The sequence below is a fragment of the Populus alba genome, chromosome 1, assembly GCF_005239225.2.
Source record: "Populus alba chromosome 1, ASM523922v2, whole genome shotgun sequence".
Taxonomy (NCBI): Eukaryota; Viridiplantae; Streptophyta; class Magnoliopsida; order Malpighiales; family Salicaceae; genus Populus; species Populus alba.
In genome coordinates this window covers 14,497,933-14,511,508 of record NC_133284.1, presented here as the reverse complement: position 1 = coordinate 14,511,508, position 13,576 = coordinate 14,497,933, and the positions used below count along the sequence as shown (strand labels likewise).

The window sequence follows — 13,576 nt, the reverse complement described above, 5'->3', positions numbered from 1 at the left end:
AAGCATGCCAAGTATAAAACAAAGTTTCCAAGCTAGTTAGACATCGGCAACTTGTGATGCAACGCTCCAAATAGAAAAACACGTTCCAAAGTTTTCCAAAATCCAAAATTTTTAACTCAATGATAAAAATGTCCTCCAAAAATATCCAACAGGACAAAATAAAACCAAGCACATCAATGAACTCAACGGTAACGGCGAAGGGAGAGTGTGTTGTTTCTCTTCCAGTTTGCCCTGCGTGAAGGTCTAGCTTTGTGGTGCAGGTGTCCCCTGCCACGTAGACCCCTGTATTTCTTCCCAGCGGAGGTAAGGCCACGAAGCTCCCTGTGCTTGTGTACAGGATTGCAGAGCCAGTTGATTCTTGGGTCATTGCGGATGGCATTGTGGGCAACATCAACCAAGATTACCTCAAAGTACTTGTAAGTAGAATCCTGAATTGAAGAAAATGCATTACTAATGCAAGTAAATGGATACGAGTGCTAAAGTAGGATTCTTGGGTAACCAGGCTAAGACATGCAGCAATAGTGACAAGTGAAATGAGACAGATGCATATTCAAACTTGGCTGCCTAACCTCATTAATCCAGTATGAATTAAGAACCCTGAGGCCCCCCAATTTCCGGCCAGCACGCTCCTCTGCCACAGACCTCTTGCTTCGTTGAAACTTCAGCTGAGTAACACCCTGGTTTGTTGGCTTACCATATACAATACCCTTGGGAACAGGCCTCTTCCTACCACCCCGCCTGACACGGATACGATAAACCACATAGCCCTGAAAAAAACTATTTTCAGTAACCAGGCAGACGTACAAAACAATTGACAATTGTTTGTGCAGTCAACAAGAAGTTAAGATGAGGTGAAGCACCACAAGTAAGAATGGCAACATTAACCAGTTGATTTAACAACAGTATTACTGGTCTCCATTTTTATAAACATCACCTAACTATCAAATCACAGATATTTAGTGTTCTTTAAGAAAAGCTAAAAATTTGAACCAAACAAGCTCTGAAAAAATCCAGCTTGCTAATTTAAGATCTAAACAATTTCTTCCCATCTACCTAGGAAATCAAATTCAAGACATCAGATCAAGACAAAAAAGAGCAGTACAAAGCGAGGGCACATTTGGTCAGATGATCGATTATTTTGACATTGCTGGTTTCAGGAAGCATTCCTTCATTGTAAGTAAGCACCCTCCTTTGGAAGAATGAATACACATCAAGACACAACCTAATCGCACAATGCAAATAAGAACATACATTGTTAAGCAATGACAGCAATAACATGAGCACCAGCTGATTACGTACCTAAACATAGTGACACACAACTACACACGTCATCAGCCAGGACAAACATACGTCTAAACTCAGTTCCATATCCATCATTAAACACAAAGGCCAGTAACTTCAAACACAAAACAAAAGGTAAGACTACCAAACATAAGCCAGTAACTTCAAACACAAAACAAAAGGTAAGACTACCAAACATAAAAATACTTTATTACACTACACAATTCAGATGAAAGGGTTCAAAAAGTACTCCACAAACAAAAAAAATAAAGCTTTAAACTCAATCAGTTGACAAAATCTAACCAAAAAGAACACTCATAGAGTTCAAATATAACTGGAGCTCAAAACCCAGAAAAAAAAAAGCCAAAAATTGAAATAGCAGTCAATGATCTAACTGAGATCTCAGAAACACATGACCCATGCTAAGCATGGTAATCAGAGTGTTACCTGCTTGGCCTTATAGCCCAAGCGGCGAGCCTTGTCAGGGCGAGTGGGGTGCGTGACACGAACAATTGAAGGATGCTGGCGGTACTCCCAGCACCTAACCCTTTGCAAGAACCTCATCACATCTGATTGCTTCTTCCTCCATAGCTCAGACACGTACTTGTAAGCCCCTATTTTAATCAAACCCACAAAATAAAAATCCTTAAAACTATTCACAGCAAGCTTTAAAAATCACTCGATTGAAACTTTTTCAATAGAACAAACACTTGAGCTCTTTATTTTCTGTGAAAATGAGTTTGCAAGAAATGTATGTAAAATCCTTGTTGAAACCAAGTAGAAAAATGCAATAATGGTAACACAACTACATAAAGAAAAACATTATAAAGTGGCAACCAAGAAAGAAATTTCTAAAATCTGTTTTATGGTAATACCTATAAAAGTTAAGTTAGCATAACAAAATATGAGAAACAAAAGAGAGGTTTGAAATATGAATGAGTAAAGAAAGGGATGTAAGTTTAGAATGAGAAAAATACCCATTGGATCAGAGCAGCAGCGGTGCCTGGCTGGTGACTAGGGTTTTTAGATTACAAAGACGATAAATATAGAGAGGGCTTGGGTGACTGGAGAAAATAAAACCCTAGTATAAAAAACTGGAGAACCGTAATCTTGGCCGTTCATTTCTTTGATAGTTGTGGCATCTTATAGGAGTGTTGCCTGTATGGACTGGTGTCGTTCTTTTTAATTTTCGTTAGGTGCTTGGGCAATGAGAATATGGGCCAAGCCCAAGAAGGATGATGGCGGACCTCCAAAAGTTGCAAGAATTTTTTTTTTCATTACCATTCCCTAACCAAGGTAAAATTCTGTTCCGGTTAATGTTTTATTTTTTAAATTAGAAAGATATATTTTGGTTTTGGAATATGTTTTCATACGTTTAAGAATTCTATTGTATATATATATATATATTCAATTTAAATTTGAAGATAAATTAATTTGGAATTATACGATTCAAATTTCAAACCTATAATATCATGTATCTAAATATAATTTTAAAATTTAAATATTTCTATATAATAACTACTAGATCATTGTTTCACACTATAATGTGGGTAAGATCAACTTGTTTAACATAAAAAAAACATCTAGCAATCTTATATAACAACCTTATATAGCATGCTAGCAATAAATAATTTCTATGTAATAACCTTCCTATTCTTTTTTTTCTTTTTTCAATTAAAATAGGAATGATTAATTCATGCTAGCAACCTTATATAACATAATCTGCTATAACTTGCAATACAAGGGAAATTAGCATACATAGACCACTCCAAAGATAAATTAGCATTGGGTTTTACTAGGCGTTGGGTCAAAGTTGTGCTTGAACCCATTAAAAAAATTCATGTTCGAGCATGACATATCCATATAAGATTTATGGCCCATTAAGCCTGTGAGAAGTGGGTTTATAGGTTCTACCTCACGGTTTATTCACGCGGACATGGTATCCCCTAGGCATTAACATATACCCATATCTAGTAGTTGAGCTCAAGCTTATTAATCTACCTACATCTATAGTTGGGGTGAGTAAAAGACTTAGTATCATGTCTAGGCTCCTCCTATATAGGCTAAATGATTAAGTGTAATGTCATTTCACATCCTTATGTGTCATTATGATTAGGCACATATGGGCTTCTATATTCTTGTTCAATTAGCCTTTAAAGATGTTCACTATCCTATAGTGTATGGTCCTAGCATTTTTAATCCTAAAATTCTTGACTTTGTAATAGAACATTCTTTTATCGTTATGAAAGAAGTCTTTTTCTTTTATTGTTATAATGTATATAGATCAAGTGATAACTCAAGTTCGGGTAAAAACATGGCCAGAAAGATCTTAAACATAAAATTATTATCTTGTATTAAAAGCTCTAGGTTGTTGCATATATTTTACATATGCTTTTTTGGGTTTTGTGAGCCCGATGTTGTTGTCCAAATTCTACTTTGCAAGTATGAAGACTATAGAAAGATGAGTGTCCAACATCTTTTTAGACAATAAAGAACCCTTCATGTAATAAGGGTCATACCTTTATACTTTAGAAGCTCATATAACCACATATCTCACTTCTCTTTTAACTTATTTCTGGTTTAAGACTATCGGAGGAAAGCTCTGATATGAGTGATGATGATGGTTCTTTTAGCAGCTACGACTAATTGTTGGTTTGACTTTGAACTTTTAGAGATCATGCTTGAAGTATCCATTTTCAAAACGCCCTTTTTATAATGACAGGAATAACTTTTGGGTGGATTTTAGGAGCAATTGTGCTCTTATTTACTCTTTTACATATCATTTTAACTTGTCTCTTATAAGAATTGAAGTTGTTTATATACACTTGGTGGTGAAGCCAATAATTACACCACCAATTAAGAAAGAGCCAAAGCCTCTAGTTACTTTAGCGTGGCTAGAAGATCCTTAATGAGTACTCTCACTTATTGCGAAAGTTGTTGTAGATTTTAAAAAATTGATAGAGCATATGTAGCATAAAGGTTCGTGACTCTTACATGTTTTAATGTTTTTGGTTTGTCAACCACTGAAAGAACTTGGAAATATGTAGAAAGAGAATGGAATGAACTAGTTTTTGTTAAATTCTTCATAAATGGTGCTATTAATAAAGTCTAAATCTAACAATAAACTTTAGACTTTTCCACAAGTGATTGTTAGGCTTTGAAGATTATGGAAAAGAAGCTTGGTTAGTAGTTTAAGAAATCATGTAAAACAAGTCTCAAATGTAGTTTAAGGATCCTTTTATGCTCAAGTTAATAAAAATATAGGAGGATTATCGCCTTAAATTATGTTGTATATTGTTGGGATAGCAAATAAAGATGATAAATATAGAAGATGTGAGAAAAGAAATGTTTATATATATATATATGAATGAATCTAGTCTTTTACATAGTGATTCATGTGTGTTTATTACTTATGAATTATGCCAACTTGTATCGAGTAAGGAAAAATATGAAAATAGACCATGTTGCATATTTTAGGACCAATTATATAAGATAATAATGTCTGATTATGGGTGATTATATTGTTAATTATAAAATTAGATGGTTAAATGGGTCAGGTTTTAATGATGGACGTGCCTTAACACTATCTGGTGGGCCTAGTTATGTTATAAAAATCATGTTAGCATTAAATGCTAAATGTCATCGATACAAAAGAGTGATGGGTAAAAATAGACTCGGGTAGTTAGGTTAAGACAAGAGCTCTCTGATCCAAACTATTTGAGATAGTGATGATATTATATTTGAGCATGCTCATCCAGAATATTAAGGTGATGCTCCAATTGTGAAAAGTTTGAGTCAACCTTAAATACTATTAGATATTAGGCAAAGGTTGTGCTCAAACTTAATAAGAGAAATCTTGTCTAAACATTGTATACTTTGATAGGATGTGTGGCTCATAAGGGTATGGGCAAGGGGGTTCATGGATTATGTCTTGTGGTTTATGCTCGAGGGTAATGGGACCAACCCTATGTCTAAACTCATATATGGTAAGGTGATTTGAAGCTGTTAATTCCAGAAACAAGATTGACCAAAACCAAACTACTATGTTTAGCTCTGAAGATCCTTAATTGTATCTAATTTTAAACACATTCTAATCAATCATATCAATTGTTATATTTGAGTGTCCTTCACCTCTATTCCCTATTTACTATGAGCAATGAGTAAGTATCATGTATGTCTCTCAAAGCCTCTGTTGTTTGTTCATTATTTTCTATATGCTTCTCTATAACAAATGCAATTTTAAATTTAAACTCCTGATGCATTGTTGTTTAATAATTTAAATCTATTAATAAATCTCACATGATTGCTTTGTTCGCAGAGTACAAGACGAGAAAAAAGAAACTGACTAAAAGATAGTTTTTTTTTTTCTATCTTAATTATATTTTCTTAGGTTTTATTTTTATTGTGAGCACTATTTGGAAACATCATAAGTGGGTAGTGTACTTTCTAGAAACAAAAGATAAAAACCAAATAATAGTAGCAAGCTAAACGAAAAGAGCTGAAAAGATCGATAAGAACTAAAGCCATAAAAAAAAAAAAAAGACAGCAAAATAATAATAATAATAAAAAAAATAACGAATTAGGGAGGAAATTAGTTTTGAATTATTATATAAGCTTAAAATGGGGAAGTACAAAACTCAAAATATCGGGTCATTTGTTACAATCTCGCATGCCATAGATAGAATCATCGCCTTCTCTCAAATTGCACAGTTGTCCCTCCCATTTTGATGTCTGAAGCATTTTATTCCATATACAATCTTCCACATAATTTCCACCTTTCTCGAGAGAGAATCCACTTGGCCACAAGCAACTAATACAACTCCACCTTGCTCCAATAACAGGAAGACAGCTGCTCCACTGGCTTTCATTTTCCTTCAACAAAAAGACCAGCTTTCGTATAAACCAAGAAGATAAACTTCCTTTCTCTATCTATGCCTCCGGTCCTTTTCCCTTCTTGAACGCTTATTATCCTCCTGCCACTCTACTGGAGGTGGTGGTGATGGCTCACACCTAGAGGGCTTCCTCTTAAAGTGCCTGTCATCATCACTGGACTCGTAATCCATGGCAGCTGCAGCAGCACTGCTACTGCTCGTTCTAGCTTTCACAGAAGATGACTTATAGTCATCATAGTAGCCATTATTAACTGGAGATGATGACTTGTGATGTGCAGAAGATGCAGGGCCGCCGCCGCCACCCGCTGGTGCTGCTTCACTAGAGGAAGAAACCTTGCGCTTCTTACTGGCGGGTTCTTCTTCTGCTGGAAAGCTAATGCGAGAGAACACACTTAATTTATGATTGCGGTCTGTTGCTGTTGTTGAAGCTGGCTTAGTGGTTGTCTCAGAGACAGCTTTGGAAGAGGATTCTGAGCGATTGCGGGGGTGGTGGCGGTGATCACGGTCACTGCGATCCCGCTTGTGATATTCAAAATCATCAGCATCCCTGTCGCTGTGTTCATGGTGGTGGTCGGACTTTCTTTTAGACGGGCGCGGTGGTAAAAGGTCAAGCTCTCGTGCTGACCGTTCTGGTGAAGATCTCTCAGACCGGCGACGGTGATGGTGGTGGGGATCGCCGCTGGATTGTGGTCTTGACTTCTGCACCAACAAACATGGAACAGCTATTATAATCTTGATTTTTTTTTTCTTTCCCCTACTTTTCTAAAGATACCAGAAAATCAAGAATAATAAAACGCGCTAAACTTTACTACGTGGTCTATTGTTCTTGTAATGATCAAATGAAGTACATTATTCTTCATTTTCATTATTTATAACATATTTGGGGCCATTGCTTTTTTAAAACTTTTTTTTTTTTCAGATTCTAAGTTCCTCGGTTTTGTTTAATCATTATTCCATCCCCCACCAAATAAAAAATCAAGTCTTTATAGCATAGAAACTCCCGAAAAAGGCCATAAACTCAATGTTTACTCTTATTTTCTTCCAACGCCACATTCGAGGTTTTTAGTGCTCATCTTTTTAACTATTAAAAGAACCACGAACGAGTGTCTGCTTGATGCCAAGGAAAATATATACTCAACTACTCCAAGCACCATATTCGGGGGGAAAGAATTTTATCGTTCCACCCAAAAAAAAAACCCACAAGCATTAGATCAATAACACCAAAAACGAAAAACTAGAAGCAGAATCACCCTTATTGGAACGAGTGAATTGCTCTTCTCTAGGACGTGGTGCCAGCAAGTACAGAATGAATGACTGAGAAAATTAACAAGTAGGAATGAGGTGGAAGAGGGAATGGAAACTGATCTGATAAAAAGTCCACGAGGAACCATGAGCATGCTGCTCAGAGAAGAAGAAGAAAAAAAACCACTGAAAATCCTGAAACTAGGTTGGATTTGGGGTTGGGAGTTTTATTCTCTTCCTATATGTTGTTCATTGGAAAATGGAGAATAAAATGGGGATTTTTTTTTCAAGTACGAAAAATAAGTTAAGGATTCAGGAAGCCCGGTAAAATAATAAAAATAATAACCACCAATTATCCTTTATCGCATTGAAAAGACAAGAGTTTTCTTGCCAACTCGTGCTCATCAACACCATGGAGGGTACCTGCGGCAGTACAGAAATTGATAACAGAAGAGAAATCCAAGCAATAAAAAAGACATACAGATTTCATTGAAGAAACATCACCACTGCTGCTCACTTCCCTACCCAATGCCCGATCTCTGGAAAACTCCCTACGGAAGAGATATTATTCAATCAGAAACTACAAGGCATCAAGAAGCCAGCAGATTCAATGAACCAGAGGAAAAAGGAACAGGTTGAGTCACATAATCATCAAACTGGAAACATGTCAATTTTAATTAGAATTGCAACTATACAAGGTCTTGGTTGTGGGGGTACCTCTCAGCTCGTCTCTCATTTTCATGACGTCTCCTGACATCAGCTTTGCGGGCCTCAAATTCCTCCCTGCTCATTAGAGGAGGTCCGAGATTCATATTCATTCCAAATCCAGCAAGATCCCTAAAGCAGTTGGAGAAAAACGTTCCAAATAAATTACATCAGCTCACAGAGATAACAACGGGAAAATACCAAAACACAGGACTGCATACCTCTGAGGTGGAACAATAGGCATCATATAACCCTGGGCTCCAAAAGGAATCTGGAGGGCATAAACACCCCCAAATGGAATGTCCAAGGGACTTAATCCGTAACCCATATATGGCATTGGACCTGGATAAGGAGGCATGTATCCTTCCATTCCAGGTTGCATGCCACTCCAATACGGATTAAAGGCAGAGGGACCCATGGGCATCACATAGCTCTCAGCTGCAAGATCGTGAGAAGCTCTCCACGAATCTATGAAGCATTCAAATAGGAAATCGTAAGTATTAACACCAATGACTAATTACAAATTGAAACAAACACAAAATTTACAAACTCTAAAACAATGAAAATGTCCCTATTCCATAAAAAAATTAAAAATAATCAGTCATGTCATGTATGAAACCAGATTTACAGAACCTCCCAAAAACTAAAGAAAAGCAACAAATATACCATTTGGAGGCATGCAAACTTTCTTCCTTTTCTTTTTCTTCCCTGACAAGGAAAATCACAGTCAGTTAAACTACCCATGCACCTTTTCTGGGTGAAATTAAGAGAATGCAAAAGATTCCATCCATCATGCCCCAACACACACACACACACATGTCTGTGTGTGTGTAAAGATTGATCATTACCAGCCTCAATAGGAACCAACTTCTGCTGCACTTCTTCCTCAGGCAGTGGAGCACTTCCTTGTGACGCTGGCTCCTTCACACTCATCGACTCGTGGGTAGCCTCAGATACATCCACAGCTTTGGCAGTCCTCACTTTCTCAGGGACTTGCTGAGAAGCAATAGCAGGCTTCGTCTCCTCTGTTATTTCCTTGTTTAAATTTGGAGATTCTGCATTACCAGGAGACAGCTTATGTTGTTCTCCCTTGGATGCAACAGACCGTGTGGGTGATGGAACCTTTGGTGGTGGGCAGCGTGCAGACTCCATATCTAAACTTAGAAGGCAAGAATGACATTAATCATACATATTATCGAGAGCGGAAAATTAATGTAACTAAAACAAAACAAAAAAACACACAAACCTAGAACTGGAAAGGTACTTCCTGCATTTTCAGCACTACTGTTACCGGACTCCAAAATATGATTGATCGTATCCCTAAGAGTCTTGTTAGGAAGAAGATCATCCGCAAGGACATTTAATACCCCACATACACACTTTGACTGTTCAATGATGTAATCTCTTATACCTGTATTAAACAGAAGAGGCAAGTTCATGTAAGAATACTCTAAATACTGAGGATAAGGATATCCCATGATGTTGAAATGAGCTAATACGCAAATTTGGCATGCCTAAAACTAACAAGGTAGAAGATGGTGGAAAAGTATGCCAAATCACGGAGTCAGAAAATTTAATTTTTCAGTAGAACAATTCACGTGGAAAGTGCCATATGAAATTCCAATACAAGGTGGTACAAGAAAAAAATCAATGCTTACACTTGTCACAGAAGCTTGTGAAACAGCATTTGCTTGTTAAGACTGCATCCTTCATAACTTCCTTACAAAGTGGGCAGTGAAGTTCAGGTGGAAGATCACCAACAGGCCGTGTGGAAGGAAAGCCTTCAATTTCTTTCTCAAAAGCTGCCCTGTTTAAATTTAAACATTCATAATGAATTTGAAAGATGACAACTCTAATCTTTGACCACATGGAGAGGAAGTGCTGGGACATAAAATGGATATCAGCTTACTCATTTGGCTTCAAAACAGCAACTGCGCCACTAGGTAAAGCATATGAGCCATCTGGGGTCGCCATCAGCATTGACTTTGGAATACCAGTTGGAGGCCTTACTCTTTTAATATCGTAATTAGGGTCACCATTTGTAGAGCAGTGTTGAATAAAATGCCCTGAACAAAGGAAGCACAACCATTAAGCACAGGTTTGCATAATGCTCTCCAACCAGACAAGTGTAAGCAAAAGGCATTTTCTTTGTTTTCATTCAAAAATGAACATTTACATACCAGGAAGCTTGCATCTGTGGCATACATAGCCTTGTGGAGGTGTTTTCCGCTGCAAGCCTAATCAACCTCAACAAGAAAATCATTTACTTCAGGGTGATGGGAAAATGTTAAAAGTTAACATGCAAGGGCATAAACTAGCAAAAAAGATATCATTAGGAATGCTAAAATTAGCACAAAACCAACAATAATGAGCTCGTACAATCACAAAGGGAAGAAGAAATTTATAGAAAAGCAAACACATCGGAAAAAAGCAACACAATAATCCCAAGAGAAGGAATAAGAAAATCACCAAAACCACGCCCACCCATTCTTCCAGCAAATCCCCTTCCAAAACCTCTACCAGCACCAAAGCCATCAGCACCTTGACTGCAAATCCAAATGGAAATTAAACAAATAGAACGCAATCACAACTGAAACATTTCAATGTAACACAATTGAAGATCATCTCACCGCTGCCAGTCCAAAGCTGGAGTATCAATTAGTGCCTTAATTCTGTCATCCTCGTCAGCCTTGTTTGTAGGGACCACATCAGGAGGTGGATTATTAGACTGAACAGGCAGTGCATCAGGAATGGAATATAAATCATTTCCAAACTCATCCCATTCGTTGTCTTCAGTCTACAATATCAAATAGTAAACATATTAACAAACACTAAAAATTCACACAAATTATATTGCTAAATGACCAGATCAATCAAAGAAAAATGATGGCAGTATCCATGCTTACGAAATTCATGGCAGATGAATCAGCACCTGTAAAACTACCCTTCTCTGGAAGGGTGTCCTCCACTTTAGTTTCCAACTTTGGCCTGCAAAATATAACATGGAAGAACTCAACCCAGTCCTGAAAACTTGTTTAACAAGAAGCTAAAAAATGAAAACCTATTTGTGGACATTTCAATGTAGGATCTATCCACATCATTAAGTCAATGACAATAACCTACTAGAGGAACTGCAAACTTCAAACATGACCCAATGATTATTGAAGCACGAGAACTATGCAAATGTTTGGGCTGATATAAATAATGACAGCTCCAGAAAACAAACACTTCGCATAAATTAAATCAACTCAATCAAGCAATTAAGAATTTGAAGGTTTGAGATAGTACTCTTGCTCTGTAACAATGGGCTGGCGAGGCCTTCCTGGAACCCGGCGTATTAATACAGAGGTATTTTTGGGAATTAACATTGCTTCATCAAGATACTCTGAAATTGCAAACAAGAGATCAACAAGGCTATAAAACCCTGCAAGAATGATTAATTATGAAACCAAACTTATAGTTCATTGAAATGCAATCCCAGTTGGTGGAACCAACCCTTCCTAGTGATAATAGGTTAGTCTAACAACAAAACCCCTAATATGAACAATTCAGCCTGAAATTTGTTTGATTTTTTCCACTACCCTCATTCACAAGAAATTGGAAACATTGGGCACAAACTAGCCTTCTCCATGATGTGCATCAGTATGCAAACCAGGTGTTAAAACAAACTACCCTCCTTCCATAATGTGCATCAGTGAATTGAGGAATCCAGAAGCAAAAAGCCCAGAATTAAGAGTTGCATTGCTATTAAGTTGGATTTAATTGAAAGACAATCTAAGTTATCAGTCCCAAATTATAAAGTTCAACTAAAAAAGAAATAAAACCAACCTTCATTGGTTTGGGCATTAGTGACAACAAGGTCGAAGTCAGTACCCCTTCCCAAATGCTTTGATTCAAAAACTTTTTCTTTCAAGGTACCAACGGAAATAAATGGACCGTCCATTGAGATTGAATCATAATCTCTAGCACTCTTAAATTTGTAATACACAGCCATTGCCTTTTTCTTTTTCTTTCCAGTAATTTAATAAAAAAAAAATTATCAGATATCAGAACAACAGCACTAGGAAGAGGGGTGGGAAATCAAAGGCCTCTCAAAAAACAAGGGCCTGCTATTCAACTTAAAAAAGATAACAATACAAAAATAAAAATAAAAATTGAACTCTCTCTTTTTTTTCTATCTTCCTCAAGTAGAATCAACCAAACCAAACCAACTAATGAAGAACTTCTGTTCGTTGTCTATTGCTTGGCGCGCCTCTTTTCTAAGACACCCTTCAAAATCGAACCGATTGCAGAAAGTTCCTATCTTTGAGTGCAATCACAACAATCAAAACCTTGAAACAAGAAACCTCAGGTGGTGGTCTAACTCAATCGAACAAGTTCGCAACTTTTAATGGTAATTGAAAGATCGCAGCAAAAGCAAAATAACCCCCAAAATTCTTCGATCTTAATTGGGAAATGATTGAATCTGAAAAATCAACCGATTCAAATCTTCAAAACCCGATCCGATTAGCCAAAATGTCGTCAAATCCTCAATCACCGAGAAAAAATACGAACTTGAAAACAATCTCGGGTCCAGCGATGATTATCATCGACGGAGATTGATTAAAGCTTCAATGCGAAAACCCTGGAATCGAGAGATTTAGAGGAATTCTTCGAGAAAGCTCATGTTGTGATGGAGCGAGAAAGGATAAAGCGTTAGGGTTAGGGTTTGTCGAACAGAGAGAGACAAAACTCGATTATGAGGATTGTTTAGGAATTTTCAGTTAAGAGAGAAAAAATAGGCCGTGGGCGTGTATATAAAGAGGGAGGTGATAGAGATAACGTGTTTTGGCTTTGCTTGCGCTGCACGGGTTGGTCTTTCATTCCTTTATTAGTTTGTTTAGGGTTCACTGATTATTCGTGCTGTCGATTGACGCGTTGTCTAGTGGTCTCAGCCTTCTGGATAACGTCCCGGGTGGGACCATCTTTACATGCCTAGCACCATTCTATTCTCCGGGTTTTATTGTTTTTCTCTTTTCTGTTTTAGAAAAAAAGGAGAGTATTAATAATAATATTATTATTATTAATATGAATAAAAAAATAAATTGAAAAATTTACTTTTATACATGATTATTGGAAGCATTTAAGTTTAGTTAATTAAGAGCTTCTTTTTTCTTAGAGCACCACAAAAACAAATATAGTCTAAAAATAAAATCCATTTATTTTTTTTGTTAAAATTTTGTTGAAAAAATGTTTTCAAAGAGAATAAAAGATTAAACTATCTAACATTAATTCTTATTAAATGAGAAATTAATATAAAAAATTCTTGATAGAGCTCACAAAAAACTAAAATTCATTCGTAAAAACTGTCCCACATGAAAAAAAAAAAATTGTTTTCTTTCCTCTTTCCATGCCTATATATAACATTTATCCCACTTCAAAAAAATATAAATTGTTCTTCTCTTTAAAAGCCTGTA

General features: G+C 36.6%; 2 protein-coding genes across 3 annotated transcripts; both read right to left on the bottom strand.

The window, feature by feature from the left end:
• Positions 1-12: 12 nt before the first annotated feature.
• Positions 13-2,416, bottom strand: LOC118039124 (large ribosomal subunit protein eL15). The gene is made up of 4 exons (XM_035045735.2): positions 2,259-2,416; positions 1,729-1,895; positions 570-767; positions 13-428 (listed from the first exon to the last, which is right to left on the bottom strand). The coding sequence occupies exons 1-4, from the start codon at positions 2,260-2,262 to the stop codon at positions 183-185; spliced, it is 615 nt and encodes a 204-aa protein (XP_034901626.1). The 5' UTR covers positions 2,263-2,416; the 3' UTR covers positions 13-182.
• A 3,444-nt stretch (positions 2,417-5,860) lies between these two features.
• On the bottom strand, positions 5,861-12,993 carry LOC118039122 (E3 ubiquitin ligase PQT3-like). 2 transcript variants are annotated; one of them, XM_035045731.2, is made up of 15 exons: positions 11,949-12,989; positions 11,409-11,505; positions 11,027-11,108; positions 10,751-10,917; positions 10,590-10,666; positions 10,301-10,357; positions 10,030-10,186; positions 9,779-9,927; positions 9,367-9,531; positions 8,969-9,274; positions 8,787-8,828; positions 8,342-8,588; positions 8,133-8,252; positions 7,897-7,966; positions 5,861-6,872 (listed from the first exon to the last, which is right to left on the bottom strand). In XM_035045731.2, exons 1-15 carry the CDS (start codon positions 12,112-12,114, stop codon positions 6,207-6,209), a joined length of 2,568 nt encoding a protein of 855 aa, XP_034901622.1. In that variant the 5' UTR covers positions 12,115-12,989; the 3' UTR covers positions 5,861-6,206. The 2 variants fall into 2 exon arrangements, with proteins under 2 accessions (XP_034901622.1, XP_034901623.1); XM_035045732.2 differs by lacking the exon at positions 7,897-7,966 and having other exon boundaries at positions 6,417-6,872; positions 11,949-12,993.
• Between the last annotated feature and the right edge of the window lie 583 nt (positions 12,994-13,576).

Bases quoted from the DNA above. Each gene is read 5' to 3' on its own strand.
- LOC118039124 (XM_035045735.2), bottom strand. The intron at 768-1,728 runs GTAACACTCTGA...AGTTTTTTTCAG, and splicing joins TGGGCTATAAGGCCAAGCAG to GGCTATGTGGTTTATCGTAT. The intron at 429-569 runs GTTAGGCAGCCA...TCTTCAATTCAG, and splicing joins ATTCATACTGGATTAATGAG to GATTCTACTTACAAGTACTT.
- LOC118039122 (XM_035045731.2), bottom strand. From the start codon at position 12,114: ATGGCTGTGTATTACAAATTTAAGAGTGCTAGAGATTATGATTCAATC. The intron at 9,275-9,366 runs GTTTGTGTGTTT...TTCTAAGTTTAG, and splicing joins AAGTACCTTTCCAGTTCTAG to ATATGGAGTCTGCACGCTGC. The intron at 8,253-8,341 runs GTATGCAGTCCT...CAACTGCTTTAG, and splicing joins CCTATTGTTCCACCTCAGAG to GGATCTTGCTGGATTTGGAA.